Source organism: Ruditapes philippinarum, unplaced genomic scaffold (assembly GCF_026571515.1).
Source record: "Ruditapes philippinarum isolate M1 unplaced genomic scaffold, ASM2657151v2 ctg153_1_1_1_1, whole genome shotgun sequence".
NCBI lineage: Eukaryota > Metazoa > Mollusca > Bivalvia > Venerida > Veneridae > Ruditapes > Ruditapes philippinarum.
In genome coordinates, this window is record NW_026856019.1 from 208,694 (window position 1) to 232,240 (window position 23,547).

General features: G+C 31.3%; 2 protein-coding genes across 3 annotated transcripts in view; one reads left to right on the top strand and one right to left on the bottom strand.

Annotated features, from left to right (window-relative positions):
• The window catches only part of LOC132745132 (uncharacterized), a 34,306-nt gene extending 13,058 nt beyond the window's left edge, over nucleotides 1-21,248 (top strand). Inside the window, exons 1-11 of one of the 2 annotated variants that reach the window (XM_060733963.1) lie at nucleotides 4,906-5,292; nucleotides 8,656-8,767; nucleotides 10,206-10,302; nucleotides 10,748-10,803; nucleotides 11,707-11,757; nucleotides 12,281-12,380; nucleotides 12,624-12,684; nucleotides 13,667-13,765; nucleotides 17,115-17,195; nucleotides 17,877-18,054; nucleotides 18,599-21,248. In XM_060733963.1, the coding sequence (XP_060589946.1) occupies nucleotides 8,656-8,767; nucleotides 10,206-10,302; nucleotides 10,748-10,803; nucleotides 11,707-11,757; nucleotides 12,281-12,380; nucleotides 12,624-12,684; nucleotides 13,667-13,765; nucleotides 17,115-17,195; nucleotides 17,877-18,054; nucleotides 18,599-20,526 (2,763 nt within the window). In that variant the 5' untranslated portion in view covers nucleotides 4,906-5,292 and the 3' untranslated portion in view covers nucleotides 20,527-21,248. Of the gene's footprint in view, nucleotides 1-4,905; nucleotides 5,293-8,655; nucleotides 8,768-10,205; nucleotides 10,303-10,747; nucleotides 10,804-11,706; nucleotides 11,758-12,280; nucleotides 12,381-12,623; nucleotides 12,685-13,666; nucleotides 13,766-17,114; nucleotides 17,196-17,876; nucleotides 18,055-18,598 lie in introns of those variants that run through there. The other variant, XM_060733964.1, reaches the window with a different exon arrangement.
• Nucleotides 805-4,562, bottom strand: LOC132745133 (uncharacterized). The gene is made up of 3 exons (XM_060733965.1): nucleotides 4,529-4,562; nucleotides 1,539-1,915; nucleotides 805-1,434 (listed from the first exon to the last, which is right to left on the bottom strand). Exons 1-3 carry the CDS (start codon nucleotides 4,560-4,562, stop codon nucleotides 805-807), a joined length of 1,041 nt encoding a protein of 346 aa, XP_060589948.1.
• Nucleotides 21,249-23,547: the final 2,299 nt, after the last annotated feature.

Here is a 23,547-nt window from a genome sequence, read left to right on the forward strand (position 1 = left end):
CACTCTCATTGCAAAATCTTCACATAAAGCAGACGTTTCTATTACTAATATTTAGTTCTGTTTGCACCATGGACCACCGCGGTTAATAAAATGCAACAGAGCGCGACAGAAAATGTAATGGTATCAGGTAAATCAGGGAGATAGAGCCTGTATGATTGATAGCTTTTAAATGGCACGTCATATTGCCCACCGAGTATGCATAAAATACACCCAGCGATGTCTGATAATACACGAAAGAGGTTTTTAAAGGCCCCCGTGGTGTAAAACATTCTTACGAGCTCCACTTTCTAGTTTCTCGTGCGATATTTAGTTAGTTATGTTTTTGTTTTCTTTGTTGTTGTTGTTCTGATACTTTTGGTTTGATTTGGTAATGACGTGTATAATAAATTCAACGTTATCGTGAAGAAAATAGGTACGTCGTTCGGAGAAAGAACATTTACACAAGCAGCTGACGTGTTGACATTTTGTTGACCTTGGCCACTGTTGAGTTTGGTTTTTGGTGAGCTTGTTCATAGATGTGCAAAGTCTTTGAATAGCTTGGTCTTCTTTATGTTTGATCATTAGAAAATGTCGAGTTCGGTCGAGTCTTGTTTTTGTTGAGTTTGGTCTTTGATGAATAAGGTCTTTGTTAAGTCTGGTTTTTCATGTGTTTGGTCTTTGATTAAATTGGGCATTGTTGAGTTTTGTCTTTGAAGAGGCAAGTTTTGTAGAGTTTAGTTTATGTTGAGTTTGATATTTGCTGAGTTTGGTCTTTTACAAGTTTGTTCATTGTTGAGTTTGGTCTTCCATGTGTTTGGTCATTGATTAACTTAGTCTTTGAGGAGTCAATTCCTTGTTGAGTTTGGTTTTCGATGAATTTTGTCTTTCATGTGTATGGTCTTTTATTAACTTTGGTCTTTGAGGAGTCAATTCTTTGTCGAGTTTGGTTTTCGATGAATTTTGTCTTTCATTTGTATGCACATAGTCTTTTATTAACTTTGGTCTTTGAGGAGTCAATTCTTTGTCGAGTTTGGTTTCCGATGAATTTTGTCTTTCATGTGTATGGTCTTTTATTAACTTTGGTCTTTGAGGAGTCAATTCTTTGTTGAGTTTGGTTTTCGATGAATTTTGTCTTTCATGTGTATAATCTTTTATTAACTTTGGTCTTTTAGGAGTCAATTCTTTGTTGAGTTTGGTTTTCGATGAATTTTGTCTTTCATGTGTATGGTCTTTTATTAACTTTGGTCTTTGAGGAGTCAATTCTTTGTCGAGTTTGGTTTCCGATGAATTTTGTCTTTCATGTGTATGGTCTTTTATTAACTTTGGTCTTTGAGGAGTCAATTCCTTGTTGAGTTTGGTTTCCGATGAATTTTGTCTTTCATGTGTATGGTCTTTTACTAACTTTGGTCTTTTAGGAGTCAATTCCTTGTTGAGTTTGGTTTCCGATGAATTTGTCTTTCATGTGTATGGTCTTTTATTAACTTTGGTCTTTGAGGAGTCAATTCTTTGTTGAGTTTGGTTTCCGATGAATTTTGTCTTTCATGTGTATGGTCTTTTACTAACTTTGGTCTTTGAGGAGTCAATTCTTTGTTGAGTTTGGTTTCCGATGAATTTTGTCTTTCATGTGTATAATCTTTTATTAACTTTGGTCTTTGAGGAGTCAATTCTTTGTCGAGTTTGGTTTCCGTTGACTTTTGTCTTTCATGTGTATGGTCTTTTACTATTTTTGGTCTTTGAGGAGTCAATTCTTTGTTGAGTTTGGTTTCCGATGAATTTTGTCTTTCATGTGTATGGTCTTTTACTAACTTTGGTCTTTTAGGAGTCAATTCTTTGTTGAGTTTGGTTTCCGATGAATTTTGTCTTTCATGTGTATGGTCTTTTATTAACTTTGGTCTTAGAGGAGTCAATTCTTGAGTTTGTCTTTCATAAGTTATGTCTTTGGAGAGTTTAATCTTTATTGAGTTTGATATTTATTTTTTGAGTTTGGTCTCTGTTGAATTCTGTCACATTTTAGTTTTATTTTTGTTGTCATTTATTGATTTTGGTCTTTGTTGAATTTGGTCTTTTTTTAATATTGTCTTTATTGATTTTAATCTTTGTTGATGTTGGTCATTGTTATAAGTGGAAACTTTTGCTACTATATGTCGAGATATTGCCACTTGATAGTTCGCATGTGGATACAATGTGAGTATGTGGAAAAATTATTATTTTCAATTTTTGTCGATTGAAAAATATCTAAATAAAATACTTGCTAAATTGGAAAGCTGACGTGAAAAAATGCTAGTTTCAATCGATTAGCGGTTACATTAAGTTTATAGAAATAAGTAATTTATTTGATTTTTGGCTCCTATAAAAATTGCTGCAAAACAAATTGTAACAGTATTTAAATGTTGCACGCGGAATAAATAACTACGGTATAATCACGTTTTGCGTCGTGACGTTTCATTAGTTAGGTGTTTCGACGGCGTTTTTGATAATTATATCTTTTTACGACTTCGCTTTAATTTCTCTAACGTTGACGTAAATTACGCAATAATTCTGTGACGATTGGTTTGGTGCACAAAACCTCCCATAACCACACATATTGTATGAGTTATCGTATTTCGAAGAACACATCAAAATATGTTGAGCCTTACAATGTTTTATTTTTTGCATTCATATTAAACTGTTTAACTTGTATAGATGTGTTAATTTCACATTTTAGGCAGCCGTCGTAGAGAAATATGAATGTTTACAACAGATATAATGTTTTCCTTCAGCTGTTTACAATCGTTTACATAATTGATAAATTTCTCGAACACCGCGGCAAAAGCATTTCATTGATAAATGAAAAAGATATTTATTCAGAAGTACAGATATTTAAAGTTGTTTATGTAAATGCAAGTGCTTTGAGTGGACCAACGTTTGCACAACGGGGTAGCATGAGTGCATATATGCACCTGACTAGTCGATCGTCTATATGTCCGTCTGTACGTTCGTGTATTGCGTGACCTTCATCATATACATGTACTAAACGTTGTTGAGGGTCAAACTAGACCAATATAAATTGAGTAAATGCAAAGCAAGGTATAATAAAGTAAGTCAAATTAAAATAAAAGAGATTTTGTGTTATGGACATAGATACAGAAAAGATAATTGCTTTTTAAAACACCCAGTCACGTTGAGCTTTTTGATTTCCAGAGACTTTTATATTGTAACTACTTAATAACTGTATACATACAGATGAATTATATGTTATGAATTATTGTGATGCATGATGGCCACATAAAGTGAAATAAAGTTAAATGAATTGTTTATACTTGATATTCCGTTACAAAAGAGAATCCTAACTATATTATTTATTTCATTTTGTTTTGGGGAGATTCTTAGAAACTCGCAATGCCTGACAATCATGTCGGCGCCCTATCTCCTATAGAAACGACGCGGCGCTGACGCGGAATCTGCTTCCAACCCACACAGTGAGGCCGATTTACATTAGGTGGTCTCCATTCATCTAACGAGTTTCTTCATTTTGCCTAACTGTGCGATCTATTCGCGCTAATGAGGGGAAATCTAGGATACGTATGTGTTTTAATAATGTGTATTTAATGACGTTTTACCCCAGAGCTATATGTGATTTGAATTTCTTTGACGTTCTAAAAGAGCGTTGATCAAGCGATAATGTCTTGATCGATGTGTGTTTTTATTTTTTCGACAGTCTGGGTTTAAAGCAGGACGCCCCCAGATGTGGGAACACATCGTGATACATGTACATTGTATCTTCTGACTTGAAGATATGTATAAAATATTAACTATCCATATAATGGTTTTCATGTTATATATAAAAAAATGGAGGGATTTAGTATCACCAGATTTCTACCCCGTTCCGAACAGCACTTGATCCATTTTTGCATGTCTTTGCAAATTTTATGTCATTTATGTGGATTCTAGGCGACTAATTTAAGCACGAATGAATGCATTTTAGTTTACTTTAAATTATTTTACTATTTAGCACACTTACATAAATTAGTTATAATCATTATGAATATGTTGTTATGGAGATTTAAAGCAAATTTTACTGATAAATGTCATAAAAATTCCATACTGTAGAAAGTCTGAAATGATGCATTGTTAAGTAACCCTATTTAAGTGTATATAAATTTGAAAAGAAAGAACTGCATGCATTTTGATTGGATATTAGAACTTACATTGTTAGCGATGGAATGATTTTGTTACTGGAAGAGATTTGATTGGAATGAAAAACCTTGAAATCATGATCATTAAAATTATCAAATGACCAAGCTGCAACATTGCTTATTGTATAATTTAGTATATTTACATATATTTTTTATATTCAGTAATTTTTGAATAATAATCATAAAGTCTATGTCATTAAAGTTGCAAATTTATTTAAACCTAGCCCAACAGAACACGACTGTGTAATACGGTCTTTATTACACTATTACACACTAAAATATAATAAAATAAAAAACATGTAATAAATATAATAAAATGATTACTGTACACTTATACTAAATAATTGTAAATTTGTAAAAAGACAACTATTTACCTGTCAAGTAGCTTTCCACCTCACATGTACACATCCTATGCAAAACATTTTAAAGAGGTACTTTTTTATTTGCAAAATAAAACATATCTTTGCCATTAAGAAAATACTGATATATTTTTTGTTTGCTTTGAAATCCCAATTTTAAAGACTTTATATGACGACTTTAATGCTTTCATTGTTGGAAATTCTCTATGTTGCCGATTTGTACTTTATTTTTTTTTTACTAGGACTGGAAAAAGATTAAATTATAATACGGTTTCATATGCTTACACGCAACAATTTAAATATACGAGACTGCCGCTTTAATTTATACACCACAGTGTAGGAAAGCTACAAGCTGGGAGGGCGATGTCTGAACGTTTTTTCTTTCATCGTACGTTTTATCATCGTTACAGCTAGAACTACTTGTGCTAGGGACTGTGCTAATTTATTCAACTGTATTTCATCTTTCATTCAGTCAAAAACACGTAGCTCGTGAAGGCTGTATAAAAGAAATGAAATTTAAGAGCCCCGTAAGAAAACCATTGGATTTATTAAATATAGTGATTAAACCTGGGAATTTATGACCAAAACTTTGGTTCGTCTTTTTTTACGAACAGATGTTGTTCACAGCGTACGTCTGAAAACTTGGTTGATTTGTGATTTAATCATTTAATTTTTTAGTTTATAAACTTAAAAAAAAAGAGAAAAAAAAGATTATTTTCATTGTTTATGAGGATTTTACATAGTTTACAAAAAATGAGAGGTGGAGCTTTAACACTCGAGTAAGTAAATTATTTATTTTTTAACTCTTCTTTGTATGTATTTTTTTACACCAATGATACTGAAGAGCTAAAAAATAATGTTTACAAAATTTTATATAAAATTATATAATATTCAAATATTTTACATTTTTCAAAAGTTGCTATCAACCGAAATAAACATGCTCGATTTATTTAGTGTTTTTTAACTGATGTTCACTTAGATATATAACGTATTAACGACATGTTTAAGTTGGAATGCGTATGACAAAGTTAGGCGGTTTTGTGTATAGAGGGAAGTTAGAGGACACAAAAGAGAAAATATATTATAACCTCGGATATATCGTACACATAAATTACTATGAAAAATTTCATTTCTTGGTACGAGACAACATGGTCACCTTTTGTCGACTAATTGTGATTTAAGTGTTAGATTTATTACCATTTCATGGCGTACATTATAATTTGGACACTAGATGGCGTCTTCTCTGACATGCGCAGTGATTTACTGGCGCAGTTCGACGCTAATTACCTAAATATAATATGAAATATCTGTAGTTAATTTGTAAAATATTATAAATAGTTCCTTATATTGTTGAATTGAGCACAAGTTTGCATTTTAAAACGAAGATATATGTGACACCGTGTCTTATTTTGATCTTATTGTCGCGTAACAACAGCAGTGGCGCCGATAAATTATGCGAGCCGGATAGTTATATGTTGTCGGCTGGAGAAATTAATATAAAAATGTTTTCTGAAAAGTTCCCATTATAAATTATATTTTTTACAAATAAACGTATTAATTCTGTCAGTTAAGTATTTAAATCATTAAAAAGTGATGGCAATGTTGTAGCGGGTCGGTTACATCATTCAATTTTGGACATTTAATGTTCACATGTGCATCTAATTAATGGTGTTTTTGAATGTTGTTCGGAACTTCAACTAATCTTCGCGTCCCTGTATATAATGTTATAAAAACTTATTCGATAAAAATCTCTTTGCTAATTCTTTTGAAATAAATAAAAAATTAAATAAAAATAAATAATAAAAATAAATAATGATGAAAAAATTCAAATGATCCATACCAAAAACGAAAATTGTAGTTAGGCGAAAAGGGATGTAAATCATTATTTTTTACAACCAATAAACAAGAAAGTATATTGCTTAGAAAGATAGTTTTGAGATATGAATGGTTTGTACAGTTTAATGGTGTGATTTAATAAAATTTACGAGCACACGCCGTGGGTGTAGAGTTTTTTTTTCACGCTCGAATATCGCCCTCGCTAACGTCATATGTTATTACACTCTAGTGTTAAAATATAACCATGTTCATGACGTTCATTTTATTTTTTATTAGTTTTTATAATAAACATAAATAGCTTGATGTTTGAACCGTCTAGTTGGCTAAAAAACAGTTTTGTTAAAAACACGTAACAGGCAATGAATATTCAGTAGTCATTATCCTATGAAAATATATTCTTCCAGGTCAATATTAAGGTTATTTTTCCAAAATATGATTTTCTAAATCTCCTTACAGAAAAACTCATATTTGTATGACTAAGCCAATATGTTGTTATATTCTCTAAGACAATTGAAGTTTTATATACGGTCAAATTAGCAATATATTAAGTTTCATGTCCTCTTTTAGAAAATAGGATTGCAGCCTATGAAAAGCTCATAAATTCATAACATTAGCAAGTGATAAATTTCATATCTTTTATTAGGCCAATATGATAAATTTCATATAAAATAGCATATTTCATATCACATCATATTCAACAGCATAAAAGTCCATATTTGTATAATATTTTATGTTATATTTCATAGATGAGACAAAAATACGACGTTTGTTGAAAACACGGTGTTAAAAACACGTAAAACACGTTGTCTGTAGAATACACGTTTCCTTTTGTCTACTAAGGCCAATATGATAAGTCTCATATTTGTTCCACTTAGGCCAATATGATAAATTTTATATCTCTTCTACTTAGGTCAATATAAAGTCTCATTTTTACCACTTAGGCCAGTATGATAAATTTCATACATCTTCTACTTAGGCCATTTGAAAATTCTCATATTTGTTATACTAAAGCTCATATGATAAATTTCATATCTCTACTTCTAAGGTCAATATGGTAAGTTTTATAGCTTCTACTTAGGCCAATATAATGAGTTCTATATTCCCTCTATACTTAAGTCAATATGTTTCAATAAAAGTTTCATATTTGTTCCACTTAGGCCAATGTGATAAATTTTATATCTCTTCGACTTAGGCCAATATGATAAATTTCATAACTCCTCTACTTACGCTAATATGATAAGTATCATATCTCTTTTACTTAGGCTAATATGATAAATTTCATAACTCCTCTACTTAGGCTAATATGATAAGTATCATATCTCCTCTACTTGGGATAATATGATAAATATCATATCTCTTCTACTTAGGCTAATATGATACGTTTCATTTCTCTTTAACTTAGGCCAAATTATAAATTTCAAATCTCCTCTACTTACACCAATGTGATAAATTTCATATTTCTTTTACTTAGGCCAATATGGTAAATTTCATAACTCTTCTACTTAGGCCAATATGATAAGTGGCTATTTATAGTTTTTGGAATTTTAGACTTGCTTTGAAAATATGTGTATTATTTCGATATTTCATTTCTTTCCTATACATATTGTCGAAGTTTTTTTATGATGTTGTTGTTCTATTGACATAATTATGTCTTTATTTGAATACGTAGATGCACATTGCAAATTTCGGCAATTTCAAGTTCAATTTTTAAGTAAAGTAAACAAATTATGTTTCCTGTTACATGATGCAATTAACATATATACATAATATTACATACTTCACGAACATATCATTATTATTACACATGTCATATACAAAAAAAGACATGGACAGTTGAACTCGGTGTAAACAAGTTAGCATAATGAGCATATTAGAGGGTATGAGCTATGTAAAATTTTTAAAAATATGTATACACAGCATGAAGTTAGAAAATATCTAACACAGGCATTTTTACAATACATTTACATCACACTATTCAGATATTTTAATTACAAAACCACATGTAACGTTAAAAATTAGAATATAAAATATATACACATGTAATAGTCTTACATATGACAAAGTATAGTTGTTTACAATGTTTTGTCTTATTATAAATGCTTCTCATATAAATTTGCATGGTTTTATTACTACAGAATTGTTTACAGATTTCATAAATTCTATAAATTTAACAACACTTGGTCTGTAGAAATATATTTGTTAATTTGTAAAATTTAGTAAAACTGAACATGAAATAATATAGTTATTATTTTCTTTATTTTGATGCATGTACACAAACGTTAAATGAGTTTTGTTTTTATTTTCAGATGAACAGAACTACCCGGATAAAGATAACAGAATTGAATCCGCATGTAATTTGCGTGCTCTGTGGTGGATACTATATTAATGCTACAACGATAACAGAATGTTTACATTCTTGTAAGTTTTATACTTTTGAACTCCTCATTTGTTAAAATTGAAAAAAAGGTAAAATTAATGATGTTTATTTATGTTTAAAATGTATTGAATTAGCCTGCTTGAAATATCGAGAATAATTCTCAAATCAAAGATACATTTGTGCTTTTGTTTACAAAGTTAACGTTAAACACAAAGAATGAAAGTAATTGAACATTCGAAGATTTAATTTTAATATTGCTTATATGTTTGAGTAAGAGCAGAAGAATGAATCTAATTGCTGAGTATATATACATATATAGAATTAGGATAAATTAGGTCAATGATGTACAATACTCTTATAATCAGGCTATCCATTTAAAACACACGCATACATTTAACTTCCATTCGGTTAATGAACTCAGAAGTTCAAGGAGTCTTAACAATACGCTTCTAATCTTAAATCGCCTTTTATTTAGATTTCTTAGTATATGTTAATTTCTGTATAGATATTTTCCATCCAAAATCAAGGGTATCTAGGAGAAAATTCGAGAAATTTGCATGACGAGAACTGTTTGTAGTAAGCTAGTAAAGAATAAGTTATTTATGTTATTGAAGTTGTTTTAAAGCGTCTATAAATGTCATCATTAATATGTAAGAAAATATTAATTGCCCTGTCGTGTATGATTTATGAACCTTTATGATAAGATGTGTGGCAAACGATGCCGCAATGAAAGCCTGCGTTAGTTTGTACTCGTATGTCAAACTGGTGGTGTTTTTTGTACAATGTATGTGATATAAATATTTATAAGTACACATTAAGATAAATGTGTGTGTGTGCAAACGTATTTTGACGTTGCGTAATTGTATCAGTATGCGTTAAAATGTTGCGTTATTTAACGTCTTTTAAAAATGTGAGTATAAAATCATTGTAATGTTACAAAAATAGTAACGAGAAATTAATAAATTTACAAGTCGGTAAAATTACAAAGATAAATATAAGATAAAATCGCATCAAATATATCACTGATTGAAGTTTACTACCAAACTTGTCTGTACATATAGAAAAATTGCATTCATGAATTTTTATCATACATGAATTCATGATTTTATATTGTTCCTTGTTGAGGGCCTCATGGAAGATTGATATGATTGTTCAAATGAGTTCTCTCGTTAAATAAAGTCTTTATTATTATTATTATTATTATGAGGCAAGAACATTTATTCGCAATTATTTATAGCCAGATTGTATCCACTAAACTGTTGGTAATATGATATTAGGGTGATGAAAATAATTTATCTGCTTATATCGAATGGAGAACTTTATTTGTTTTAAGAAAAGTGCTTTTTTGCGTTGTTCATAAACATTTATAAAATATTTTCTGTTGCTGACTTGACAAAGTCATGTAGTGATTTAAGAGTATAAAGTAATTGCAATGAATGTAGTAATGTTTTAATTGCTTTATTTAATTTCTTATTTCAGTTTGTCGCACGTGCATTACACGTTACCTAGAAACAAGCAAGTACTGCCCAGTCTGTGATGTTATGGTACACAAGACACGCCCACTAGACTATATACGGTAACTACTCAGAGTTTAACATGTGCTACAGTAAAACTCATGTTTCATTACCGCGTATGTGCTTTCATGTAAAAAATCAGATTTTATCAGGCGCTTGTATTGGAACGGATGAAAGCGTCTATTTGATGCTGAGGGGATCATTTCAATTTATTAGGATTATCAGGTTATATATGTATATGTACCAAAGACTTAATTTCGACTATCTTATAAAGAATCTTTCTTCACTTTGTTAGTTATATAAGTTCTATTTGATACAGAATTTCAAACAGTCCTAATCAGTTCGTACATTATTATAGTCTAAGAAAATAATCAATGCCTTCTTTTATCACGGACATGATCTTCCTTAAACCCATGAATAACAATCCTTGATTATTTCTGGAAAATATCAAAGCATTTTGTGTGTTATCAAATTATTGATTTTATTTCCATTTTTTGTCCCTTGTAGATCAGATAAAACGCTGCAAGATCTAGTTTATAAGTTGGTTCCAGGTCTCTATAAAAGTAAGTACAAAATTCTTTAAGTTGTTCTTGGTAATATACATTTATCAACAATATTTTTCTTAAATTTCTGTTGTGTATAAGATAGAATGTAGGTTTGGTTTACTCGATTGACTCAGTAGGGAGAATGTCAAAGCTTTGAGTTCCCAACCAAACTAAACCAACCAAACAAACAAACAAGCAACCAGCCAGCCAAACTAAACCAACCAACCAACCAAGCAAACAACCGACCAAACTAAACCAACCAACCAAACAAAACCAACCAAGCAAACAACCGACCAAACTAAACCAACCAACCAACCAAACTAAACCAACCAACCAAGCAACCGACAACAAAACAAACTAAACCAACCAAGCAACCAACCAAACTAACCCAACCAACCAACAAAAGAAGTGGCAGTTAATCAAACAAGATTCATCCGCAAATTAAATCAATATAACATGAAAAGTGATCAATTAAACATATATTGCAAGTTGTCAAATATTTAAATTACAAGTAGTCAGTAAAGAGGCACTAATGCTTTAACAGCAGACAATCACGCTTTATGTTGCGTTTTCGTTTCTTGATAAGTTTATGGTGGCCAAGTGGTTTATGTTGCTGACTTCAAGTCACTCGCTGCTCACCGCTGTGGGTTCGAATCCAATAAAAGACTTCAATTATTTCATGTGAGGAAACTATCCATCTAGCTTGCGGAATGTCGGTGGTTCTACTAAGGTGCCCGACCGTGCCTGAAATAATATACAGAAGGGCGCCTGAGATCTTCATATGCAAGTAAATCTGAAGAACCTTCATATGCCATTTACAGTATGGATGAGACTAAAAAATTAACAGAATAAGTGTAAATAAACAAGCAACATATAGACAGAAGTGTCATTTGAATCAAGTGTATCTTGGTGTATTTTCAGGTGAGATGAAACGTCGCCGGGAATATTATGCTGTTGTAGATTCTCCTGGAGGTAATTCTTTCATCTTATCGAGCTTTATTTTTTATGTTTGGCCATTTATAGTCAGAAAATTATCTCTGAATCTAAATGTATCACTTTGTTACTGTAGAAGATAAAGGACACGTTTTTAAACTTCGGTTGAAGAAATGCCATTAAATATAGTGGAAATCTCTACCTAAGACCACCCTGGAATTAAGACTACCCCAGAATTAAGACCACTCGTTATTAAGTTGATTTCAGTACGGAGCAAAGACATTATGATCCGACCATTTCACTGCAATATGTGTGAAAAAAATTCTTGTTTACAATGAATAGCTTGAAGCCATCCTTTTTCTACTAAAACTTTACACAAATTTGCTGTCACAGGATTATTTGAATGTTTTTAAGTATTACAAATCTGTAAGTCGGGCTACCAATGCAGTTATTTACATATTTTATGAAATTTGACAGAAGTAATCTGTATATATATGCAAATACCACGTTGTCAATGGGAAGGATATATTATTATTCATATGACGTCATTATCTATTTTTAGTATCACAGCCTCCTAGTGAGGACAGAGGGGACGAATTCTTTGACAGAATAATTTACACGGAAGATGAGAAAATAAGTTTGTCCCTTGAGCTCTGTGCAGAGTATGTAAATTTTTGTATTTGTTTATAACAAATATGATAACAACAAATTATACTCAGCTATAACGAGTTTCTTAAAGATTTTGTATGGTTCTAGGAAAAAAACTTTTGTGTAACTGCAATTACTCTATTATTATTGAATATCGTATAGATTTAAGAATAAAAAAATGATTATTTATCATTTATTTTGCTGATATTTATATATCTATGAATGTAAAAAAGTTCACATTATTTTTTTTCTTCCAGTGGTATCCCTTTTAAAACCCCGATCAATGTACATGGGCACACAGGGCCTGAAAACATCCGGGTACGTTAATAGAGTTGAATTCTAACTACTAGTAATGGAAATGATCTCTGTTAAAAAATCTGTCTTTCTGTTGTTTTTTATACATACACTGTATATTAATTGTATACTAAAAAGGTGACAAGCAGAATCCCTAAAGAAAACCCAACTCGACGGCAAAATTGAAAATGTTGCAGGCTCGGTTTGATTGAACCAGTTCTTGGACGGTAGTGGTAATTGCTCGCTACTGTCGACGCCCCCTAGCACCGGCTTAAGACGTAAAGTTATTTAATGAACTCATGTAGCATTTATTAAATTTTCAGTATTGATTGTTTAAGTCGTCTGCTGTGACATAGGTGACATAAGTCGTCTGCTAATTATTTACTATTTACTGTGCAATAAAGGTAAATCTTGCGAAATTCTAGAATATAATTATCTATAGTAGCGTACTCTACCATATGTACATGTACCAATTTTGTATTGTACTATTGCAAGATACATTTATTTTTTTAAATACTATATTTTTATGAAAGCTTTGGTACATATTGAGTATATTAATAACTCACATGTGGTCTGCAGAAATCTCTTCATAACTAGACGCTTGGTTTCTCATAAAACTCGTCTGCTGCGAGATGAAAATAATTCTAGTATGTATAAAACCGGTAGATTCTGCACTGAAATGATAAAACAATGTATTTTAATTTTGAAAGAATGATTGATTTTTTTTCTCGTTTAATTCAATTGTCAAAAAGTCGTCTGCCACGAAAGATGCCTATATCACAATATTTACCTACCAACATTTTTCTGTACCGATATTTCACAATATTGAAAGTTATCTACTAGATATTTGATGAATTTCGATTTTCGAGCAACTTGAAATGCAAAGCTCAACCGAAATCCACCAGTAAACAGAATTTTTTTGCTATTTATGTCAGTGCTAACTTCTTTTTACTAGGAAATTATAAAGTAAATATAAATGAAAATAAAACTGATATCTTTTTTTCAGATAAAAGACGTCCGTTATTTACAATGTCCAGCTGCGTTCTCGATAGGTAATCTAAAGAAGTTTATCAGGATGAAGTTTGATCTAAAAATGAAATTCGAGGTCAGTGACCTATCTTTTTTTTTTTTTTTGGTTGTTGTTTCTTTCTTTTCTTTTCTTTTATTCAGTGATCATATGATCGGTAATTGCACGTATTTCTCGAGGCTAGGGTCGTCTATTATTGACTATTTATTAACAAAACCTGGTAATTTTTCAAGCCTGAGCGATTTTATTATTCATGATTTTAACGAATGGAGTGACCACTGTCCTATTTCTTTTAGTTTACATTGTAATATTGTTATTGAAAATTGTATTTATGATAATGAAACTTTTGTTAACTATAGATGGTCTGCAGATTTGAAAAATCATTTTAGATCAAGTCTTATAAAACAAAATTACCTCTTTTAAATAATGTGACTAGTAATATCGATTTGCAAAATAGATCGTCAATAAATAATATGTTGTTAAATTTTACGTCTATTATTCATGATGTAACGGATCCGTTATTTCGTCAAAATGTTACTATTAAAAAAGCTGTCTCGTTTAGCCAGACAAATATTGTTAATAACAAGTCATGGTTTGACCGTGAATGTGAACAGTCTAGGCAGTTGTATATAGATGCTTTGTCAAAATTTAACCGTTTTAAATCTCCAACAAATAGGGAACAATTATGCTTGTTAAAGGCTAAGTATAAGGCTATAATGAGGAGAAAACGAAATTGTTATAACCTCAAGCAAGTTAAGGAAATTGAAAATTTAAGGTTGTCAAAACCAAAGGAGTTTTGGAAATATTTTAAAAGAAAAAATGTTGTTTCTAATAATCTTTCCCTAGAGTCATTTTTCAAATATTTTTCTGAACTAGGAAATGATATATTTCAAAATGTTAATGTTGAATCTGAGGATTTTGCCTCAACTCAAGATTTCAATTTTAGTGATGATGCTGATGACTTTTTAGATCGACCAATATCTGTTAATGAAATTATAGATGCTGTCAATTCCTTGAAACGAGGAAAGGCTTACGGACACGATTTTCTATTGAATGAATATTTTATTGAGTCGATTGATATATTGTCTTCACATTTATGTGATATATTTAATAAAATACTTGATAGCGGGTATTTTCCAGATAATTGGACTGAAGGAGTAATAATTCCTTTGCATAAAACGGGAGATAAGAATGAGGTAAATAATTATAGAGGCATAACTTTAGTTAGCTGTATGTCAAAAATATTTACATCTATTATAAATAAAAGAATTTATAGCTATTGTGAAGAAAATTGTTTACTGTCAGATGCCCAGTTTGGGTTTAGAAAAGGCAAATCTACTGTTGATGCTTTATTTGTGTTATCATCTATTGTTCAGAAATATATTAACGACAATAAACGTTTGTATTGCGTATTTGTTGACTTTAAAAAGGCCTTTGACAGTGTTTATAGAAATGCATTTTGGTTAAAATTACATAAATCAGGTATTAGGGGTAAATTATTGCGTATTGTTAAGGATATGTACAATAAAGTTAAATCATGTATTTAAGTGTGTAATAGTTATTCAGAGTTTTTCGAATATGCTGTAGGCTTACGTCAAGGGGAGATAATTTCGCCGGTTTTATTTTCTCTTTTTATTGATGATATTGAGTTATTTTTGCAGCATGATATAAATTGTGGTTGAGAGTTAAATGATATTATTTTGATATTGTTGCTTTTTGCACACGATATAGCCATTCTAGGCAATTTACCTGAGGAAATAAACAATAGTTTAGTTTATTATTACACAATTACTGTACAAAGTTGAGTCTAGAGGTTAATGTAGATAAGACTAAAGTTATGGTTTTAGGAAGAGAGGTGGTTTGTTGTCTTCTGAAAAAAATTGTAAATTGACAAACACCTAGAGGTTGTGATTGATTTCAATAATTAAGGTACAGTTTTTAATTATTCTGGTAATTTTGCATTAAATCAGGAACAGCTTGCTGGTAAAGCTTTGAAAGCGTTACATGTATTACTGATAAATTGTAATAAATATAAACTTAAACCGAAGTTATTATGTCAACTATTTGACACTTTTGTTGGATCAATCTTAAATTATGCAGCTGAGATTTCGGGCCACAGTAAGTCTAAAGAAATTGAAAGAATACTTCTAAAGTTTTATAAAAGAATATTATATGTTAATATAAGAACTTCAAATACAGCTGTTGATGGTGAACCGGCTCGTTACCCACTGTATATTGACTGATATGTTAAGATAATTAAGTATTAGTTTCGCTTACTTGAAACAGATAACATTATTCTCAAAGAAGTGTATAATTTGTGTCTCAGTGATTGCAATAACGGTAAAAGTAATTGGTTAACTAAGGTAAAAAATTTATTATATCAATATGGTTTCAACTATGTTTGGGATGATCCTACTATTGTTAACAGTAAATCATTTATACCTTTGTTTAAACAGAGACTGATAGACACTTTTATTCAAAGTTGGCATGTTGATAAGGAGAACAGTGGTGTTTTTAACATTGTATACAAACCTTAAGGATACTTTTTTGTATGAGCCATACTAGATATACTGCCTAGTAACCTAAGGTTGTTTATTAGTAAAATAAGAATGTCTTCTCATTCATTACGTATACAAACAGGTAGATATGGTACGAATAGAAGTTGCTAGAAATGAGCGTTATTGTACATACTGTAATACACAGGACCTTGAAGATGAATATCATTTAATACTTATATGTCCTTGCTATAATAATATTAGAAAAAAATATATTAAACGTTATTATTATATCAATCCAAGTGTAATTAAACTTGTAGAGTTGTTAAATTCAAAAAATAAGATTATTTTGAAAAATCTTGCTTGTTATATTAAACTCGCACTTTCTCATAGAACTTCTATTACTTATAATTAAATACAGTTCATCCTCTCAAAATATGAATTTGTGATAATGTGCTATTTTCCATTGTGACATCAAATCATATATACTATTTATTTATGTATATGTATAATGATTATGTACTTATTGTACAAGTCTTGAATAAACTGTTTGTTCTGTTCTGTTCTGTTCTTTTCTTTTCTTTTCTCACTTTCTTTTGCCGTTTACACTTAAAATCATTTTTAAAGCCTCAGGAATATTCTTTTGTAACAGATAGATATTCCTGTAATTTAGTACTTTTATCATACAAGGAGAAATTATTTAGAGATACATTTTTTTCTATAATAATTCTTCACAGTACTTAGAATGTTAGGTCATTGCAATTCTTTCTACTTTTCTTTGAAGAAATCATATTTTTTCTCAATGATTTATGTCCCTGTCATATTTATTTATAAACCAAAGTTATTTATCAGGTTTATAATGTTTCAGAAATCCTGATATTTTACATATGTTGATTTTTGTTTAAATCTGACATTGTTTTATTTACTTACAGATTGACATTTTCCACACGGCCGAGCCTCTACCAGATTACTATTCTCTGATGGATATAGCATACATTTACACGTGGACGAGGGTGAGAAACTCGTGCATCTTTCATTATGGAAATTGTTCATGCATTATTTTTTTTTAATTAGAACATCAGCAGTCGTGTTATATCAGATCATTTACAATATTAGGATTTGTTGGTTTGATTTCTTTTGTGACGTCAGAACAAAACATTCTATCCTATCTATTTTGATATATTTTCTTAATATATTCATTATCTGACATTGCGCAAATATCTATCAGAAATTAATGTTGTTGCACATTTAATAAAGTTCTAGTAACTGTTTTAAATCAGGCGGTTCGTACTTCTTTATACTCAATATTCTCAAATCTCCAGGTCTCATTAAAACAGTAACTGTTACTGATAGTTCCAATCCAGAACTGTGTCATTAGCAGACGACAATTTATTGATTCGCCTGTTATGTCGTCTGTATTTATTTCAGTATCATTGGCTACAGAAAAATATATTCAACTTGAGAAATTAGATTTCTCATTTGGTTATACGAAAATCGATCCCCGACTTTCGACTTAGTAAGATAGTTGACATGGTAGTTTTGGTGTATATATCATCATTTCCTTGGTATATACCCCGTCAACTTGTTAAATAACCTTAATATTCTTATGGCCCTTTTTCAATGTTGTTTTGTATTTAGAAAAAAAAACGCAAGTAATGATGTTGTTTATAAATGGCTTTTATATACAATTTTAGAGGGCTCCGTTAAGACTGTACTACACCGTGTTTGTAAGGACGCTCCCACCCAAAGCTCCGGATCCAATATCACGTGACCATTCCAATAAAGTAAACAATGAAAAACGGGTAACGACTCCCGGCAAAAATACAAAAGCAGAAGATAAACATATGAACAAGAAAAGGAAACTTCTTGAAGGTAATAATTCTACACTGTTTTTTACAAATCTAGCTATGTCGCGAACTTGATATTATTGAAGAAAAAAGTTTAATAATATTTGAATTCACTCAAGAAATCTAATACCTTCTAAAGAATGACATCAGATGAGAAACACTTCTGTCCTTTGTATTAATCAAAGTGGTTTAAACGTTCTAAATTTGTTGCATAGGCGGATTTCCTGTTTAATTCGTAAATTTAGGATTTTGAATTTTAAACAAGAAACGTATCTTTGAATATTTTTAGGATTTTCGAAAAAAAAATTTGTATTCGTTTCGGGCACGGAGATGTTTTAAAGCTATTATGGAAATTCATGTTGCTTAACATTCAAAGCACATTTATTGTCGTCACTTCACTATTTTCTCGAGAACAGCAAACGAGAACAGAAATATGCTGTATTATATTTCGCTTTCAATGCTGCTTTCTTAAAATGTACATGAAATTTTTTAATTAGCAATGTCAACAGAAATATACTGTTATGCAAACAGAAAAAAGTTTAATAATTTGTGTTTTTCGTTTTAACTAGGTCCTGATGACATAAGCCCTGATCTAGATTTTGAGAAATGTAAACCGTACAAGGGTGAAAGAAGAAAAGGATTGGGGACACCAAAGAAACGCCCAAAGAAAATGTTAGTTGAAGTGAATGATTCTGTTAAAGAAGCCATGTCGGAATCAGAAGAGCAGTTGGCTAAACTTACACTGGACTGTTCTGGTGATGTCAGGAATGGTTTAAGTGAAACAGCAAGTGTAAATAGTGATATAAACACAGATTGTTCAGAGAAAGATGTTGATGTTGAAAATGACAAAGACGAGTGTGATTATGTTGGCAACCAGAAAGAAAATGTGAAAAATGTCGTAAAACCGACAGGTAAAAGTAAAAAGGAAGAAAAATGTGATACGGAAATACTTACAAATATAAATATTGAAACAAACACTCCAACAGAATGTGAAAAAGGTGATAAAAATGGTGCTATACAAACCGATAAAGAAACGTCATCGTCTACACAGTCGAGTGCTCAAGTTAGCCCAGGCTCTGGGTCAATATCTTTGTCCCTGTTCCAGCCATTAAACCAAGTTAGGATCGAGCCTACAACTGAAAAAGATGATAAAACCAGTGATAAAAAGAAAGACAAAACGTTTGATTTCCAGTCTGAAGAATCCGGTTTTGTGAAAAAGGCTAGAGGCAGACCGAAAGGAAGCAAGAATAAATCTGCCATTGAGAAAACAGGAAATGTTAAAACTGTTGAGAACAAAGATGATAATGAAATAAAAAATAGTTTAGTTGTGTCTAAAACCCATCCAGGATTAAAGTCCCCGAAAGGAAACAAAACCCCGAAAAAAGCTGACACGAAAGCTGACACTCCGAATAAAAAAGGCATAGTTAAAGCAAATACGAATGTTGACAGTGACAAAGTGGCCTTAACTAAGAACAAATCAGGAAATGGCGAGAAAGTGAAACGAAAGTATGTACGGAAGAACAAAGCAGAAAATTCCAATGAAAACTGTAGAGAAGTTAAACGTCAAAAGAAAGAAGACATTAAAGTTGAAGAATGTAAAGATCTAGAAAATGGAACTGCACAACAAAGTGCTGTGAACGATAGACTTAAGGAAGACAACACAAGTGATAACATTGACCAAGTCAATAACACTGGAATCGACAACTTAAAGGAGAACACAAAAACAGAAGTACCCATGAAACAGGCTGAAGGAGATATGGTTAACATTCAAAATAAAGTTAATGGTGCCGTTGAACAGGAAAAGCAGGCATCAGTTAATTCTAGTTCTCTGCAAGAACCTGTAACACCATTATATGGAGAAACTCCGAAAGTAAATGAATCTAACCAAGGATTACCGTGTTCTCCAAACATGGATAGTTTTGGAGATGGTGGAAGATTAGTTATTGACACAAGTGTAGAAAATGAAGACAATGATGGTGCTAATACTAAAGATACAAGTGATAATAATGTTGTAAAAGGCAACAATGCTCATTCAAATGGTGCTATTAGTGAAAATATTAATGTGAAAAGTGCTGATATGGTTTCAAATCGTGCCGTGTCTAAGGAAACTTTCAGAGGTGGATATGGAATATATGACAGCAACCAAGGTTTGAATTATTCTACTGATAACTCAGATATACCAAATGCGCACATGGACCAATATAGAAACGCTATCAATGTGTTATCACCCGCAAATGCATTAACTATTTTAGGTAGTTTTTCTCCCCCGCCTATGAACGCGCATTTGCACATGGGTCACTTGACCGGAAGTAGTTTCTCGTCACATGATCAGAGCTTTGACCAACCGCTTGATCTCACAAACAATGGAACACGAGATGAGTACACCAAAGGGAAAATATTCAAAACTAAAATGTTAAAAAAATCGTACCCGAAACAGGAAACAGTGCAATCCTTGAAGGAAAAGAGTTCTAGCTCAGTACATCAAATTTCAAACTAGCAGTTTTGGACAACAGAATGACTATGGCAATTTATCTTATACTTCTGAAAGAAATCTGAACAAGTTGCACTCTCCACCCATTATATTGAATAAATAAGTATGGATACCATGACAATCTTTAATCAATTTTAAAACTTTATATGCATAACAACATGTACAACACTTTTATAAATATTATAAGTTTACGAAAGCCTTTTTATAGTTACAGTGAAAGATACAACTTCAAGACGGTGAACATTTTGTTAAGATGTCAGACGTCATATAAATTTTCACTGTCTTTTTTATTGAAATTTTATTTTGTTATTTTTTCATGTGTGCTGATGTTATTTTCTTTATTGCAACATGCAAAAATTGGTTGAAAGAATGCTCTTAGCAACACAACGAATGGAGTAAACGCAAGTAATTCTTATCTTAGATGGTCATTGTATAAATATGAAACTGTTAAGTATATAAGTTGTTGTTAATCGAATATCATGCCTGTAATTTAGTTAAACAAGATTAAGGTATTACTGTAATTAAGCAAAACAAGACTTGCCCATCTTTGAATCTGGACAAACCTTTTTTTTTAGGAAAAAAAATGAAGTGAGTGTGTAGGAAATAGTGCAGACCATGATCAGATGACATACATGTACTGGCTGATATCGTCTGCACTGGTGGTATGGGCAGATTCTGTAGCCGCTAGCTGACTAAATGAGCCGCGTCACGACAAAACCAACATAGTGGGTTTGCGACCAGCATGGATCCAGACCAGCCTGCGCAAACTCTTACAAACCCTATAACAAGTAGAGAAACCGATAGCGAACAGCATGGATCCTGATCAGACTGCGCGGATGCGCAGGCTGGTCTGGATCCATGCTGGTCGCAAACCCATTATGTTGGTTTTGTCGTGACGCGGCTCAAATGTTGTTTTGACTTTATTTCAAATATTTTAACTGCTACTGTAAATGTCTAAATGAGTATTTTTTTATAAAATGTCCAACATAAAACATTTTACTTCAATGTAAAAGATTTTGTGTTCTGCTTGGTGCAATAATACGGTAATAACTTTTTGTAAAATAGCAACAACATTCACAACAACAACAACAAGACTAAATAAACATTTCCTATATTAAAGAAATGGATAAATCATCTTTCTTTATTTGTATGTTTAGCTTCCATAAACAGCATTAAGCAAGAAGTATAATTTTATGCTATTTTGATATAAATATATTCTTTCATTTTTGACTTCGCTATTTAGAAAATAAAATGATTTTTTTTAAAAACAATATTGCAAAATGTATTTGAAAGATTTCATGGTTGTTTTTTTGTTTGTTTGTTTTTTTGCCAAGTATCTATATTTTCTATTTTCTTTTATAGATTAAATGTCTTATACAGAATAAAATATTTTGATTTATTTTGTTCAACATGATGAATACTGCGACTTGCATATTAAGACATCTTTCGGTGTTATGTGGCCAGATAAATCACTTGATAAATTTTGCATATTTATAAAGTGTTCTTAAACAGAACTATACATGTATTATTTTGTCATACATGTATATCAGAAAGTCAGGAATCTACTGTATATTGTCTAGGTCAGTTCTCGTTGCCAAGCTTTTCAATGTTTCAGTGCATCTTTAGAAAGAATATGTAAACGGTCAAATGTAATATTTTGTTAGCTTTTGCCACCGCTATTTATGAAATAGATAATTGAAACTCTAATTGACCAGCTAAAAATAGGAGCCCAGGAGGCGGTCTTAAGTACGTCAAAATGACGGATGCTGACAGTATAATCAATGTTCTGATCTGGGATTTAGTTGATGTACAGTCTTATTGCTGTATCTGTTAATAAGAGGATTATAGAAACTATTGTTTTCTATATATGTAATATTATGACGTAAATTGATAATTCTATTTATAGAATCAGTGACCTTTAGATCGTACTAGATTTATATTTCTGCCTACGAATCAATGGAAACTATATGGATCATATTGTGGCTGGCCAGACAGTCTCGTTGTGCATTACATTTTCTTCGACCTTTGACATAACATATTTATTATATAAGTTTGAATCTTGAAACTTGCTTACATCATACCTCTAGCCAGGAACTTAGTCTTTGACCCTTATTGACCATTGTCTTCAAAGTGAAGCATTCAACATTTCTATATAGGCGGAACAGAGGCGTTAGTGTTTTATGAACTCACCTTGTGTGAGGTTCTTAGAGAGAAGTTCGTCTAGTTCAATTTTGTCATTTGTTCTCGCAGGGTTCATACTAAAATGTACTAAGCATACTTTCTAAAATACAAAGTTTTAGGTCAGTATATATCAAATGTTTAATAGTAGGTTGACATGTGTTTCTTTTGAGAATCAAGTACATGTTTGTATATTTACAGTGAAGAGTGCATGATAATTATGCATTTGCAGGTACTACGTTTATGACATTTTCAGGTGGACATTTTGTATACTTTTTTGTAGTTTTGTTCTGTATTAAATAACAGTGCATACGAAAAATAGTGTTGTCTTTATATTTCTTATTTCCATTTAATGTCAAGTGAAATGTGAATGGTAAATTGCAAGCAAGACCTTACGTTCTCCCCCTTCTTTCCCCCACCCGGAACAAAAATAAAACAACAAAGCTAAGACGTTAAAACAAATGCAATAAAGTCAAGGACCTGTATAAAGAAAAAGTTAAACGGTTAAATAAAAAGGGATTTCGTATCATGTCTGATATTTTTCATTTCTTTTTGCAACAGATTTTTATAAATCACGTTCATCACTAATTAAATACAGTTCTAGAATCGGTTAAATAAACGTCAGTATACCACGTGACACGGTAAGGTGTCCTGACGTTTTTGATATGTTACAGTGATACAACGCATCTTCTAGAGCCAGCCCGCATAGCTCCATTGGTTAAAACGGGCGGGAGACATGTAATCTCGGCATTGTGGGTTCGATTCCCGGGTTGGCAAACTAAAATTCTCCCTCATGGGCAAGTATAAATAAACTCAAATACGCACACAAAATTATGTTCACCCCTATAA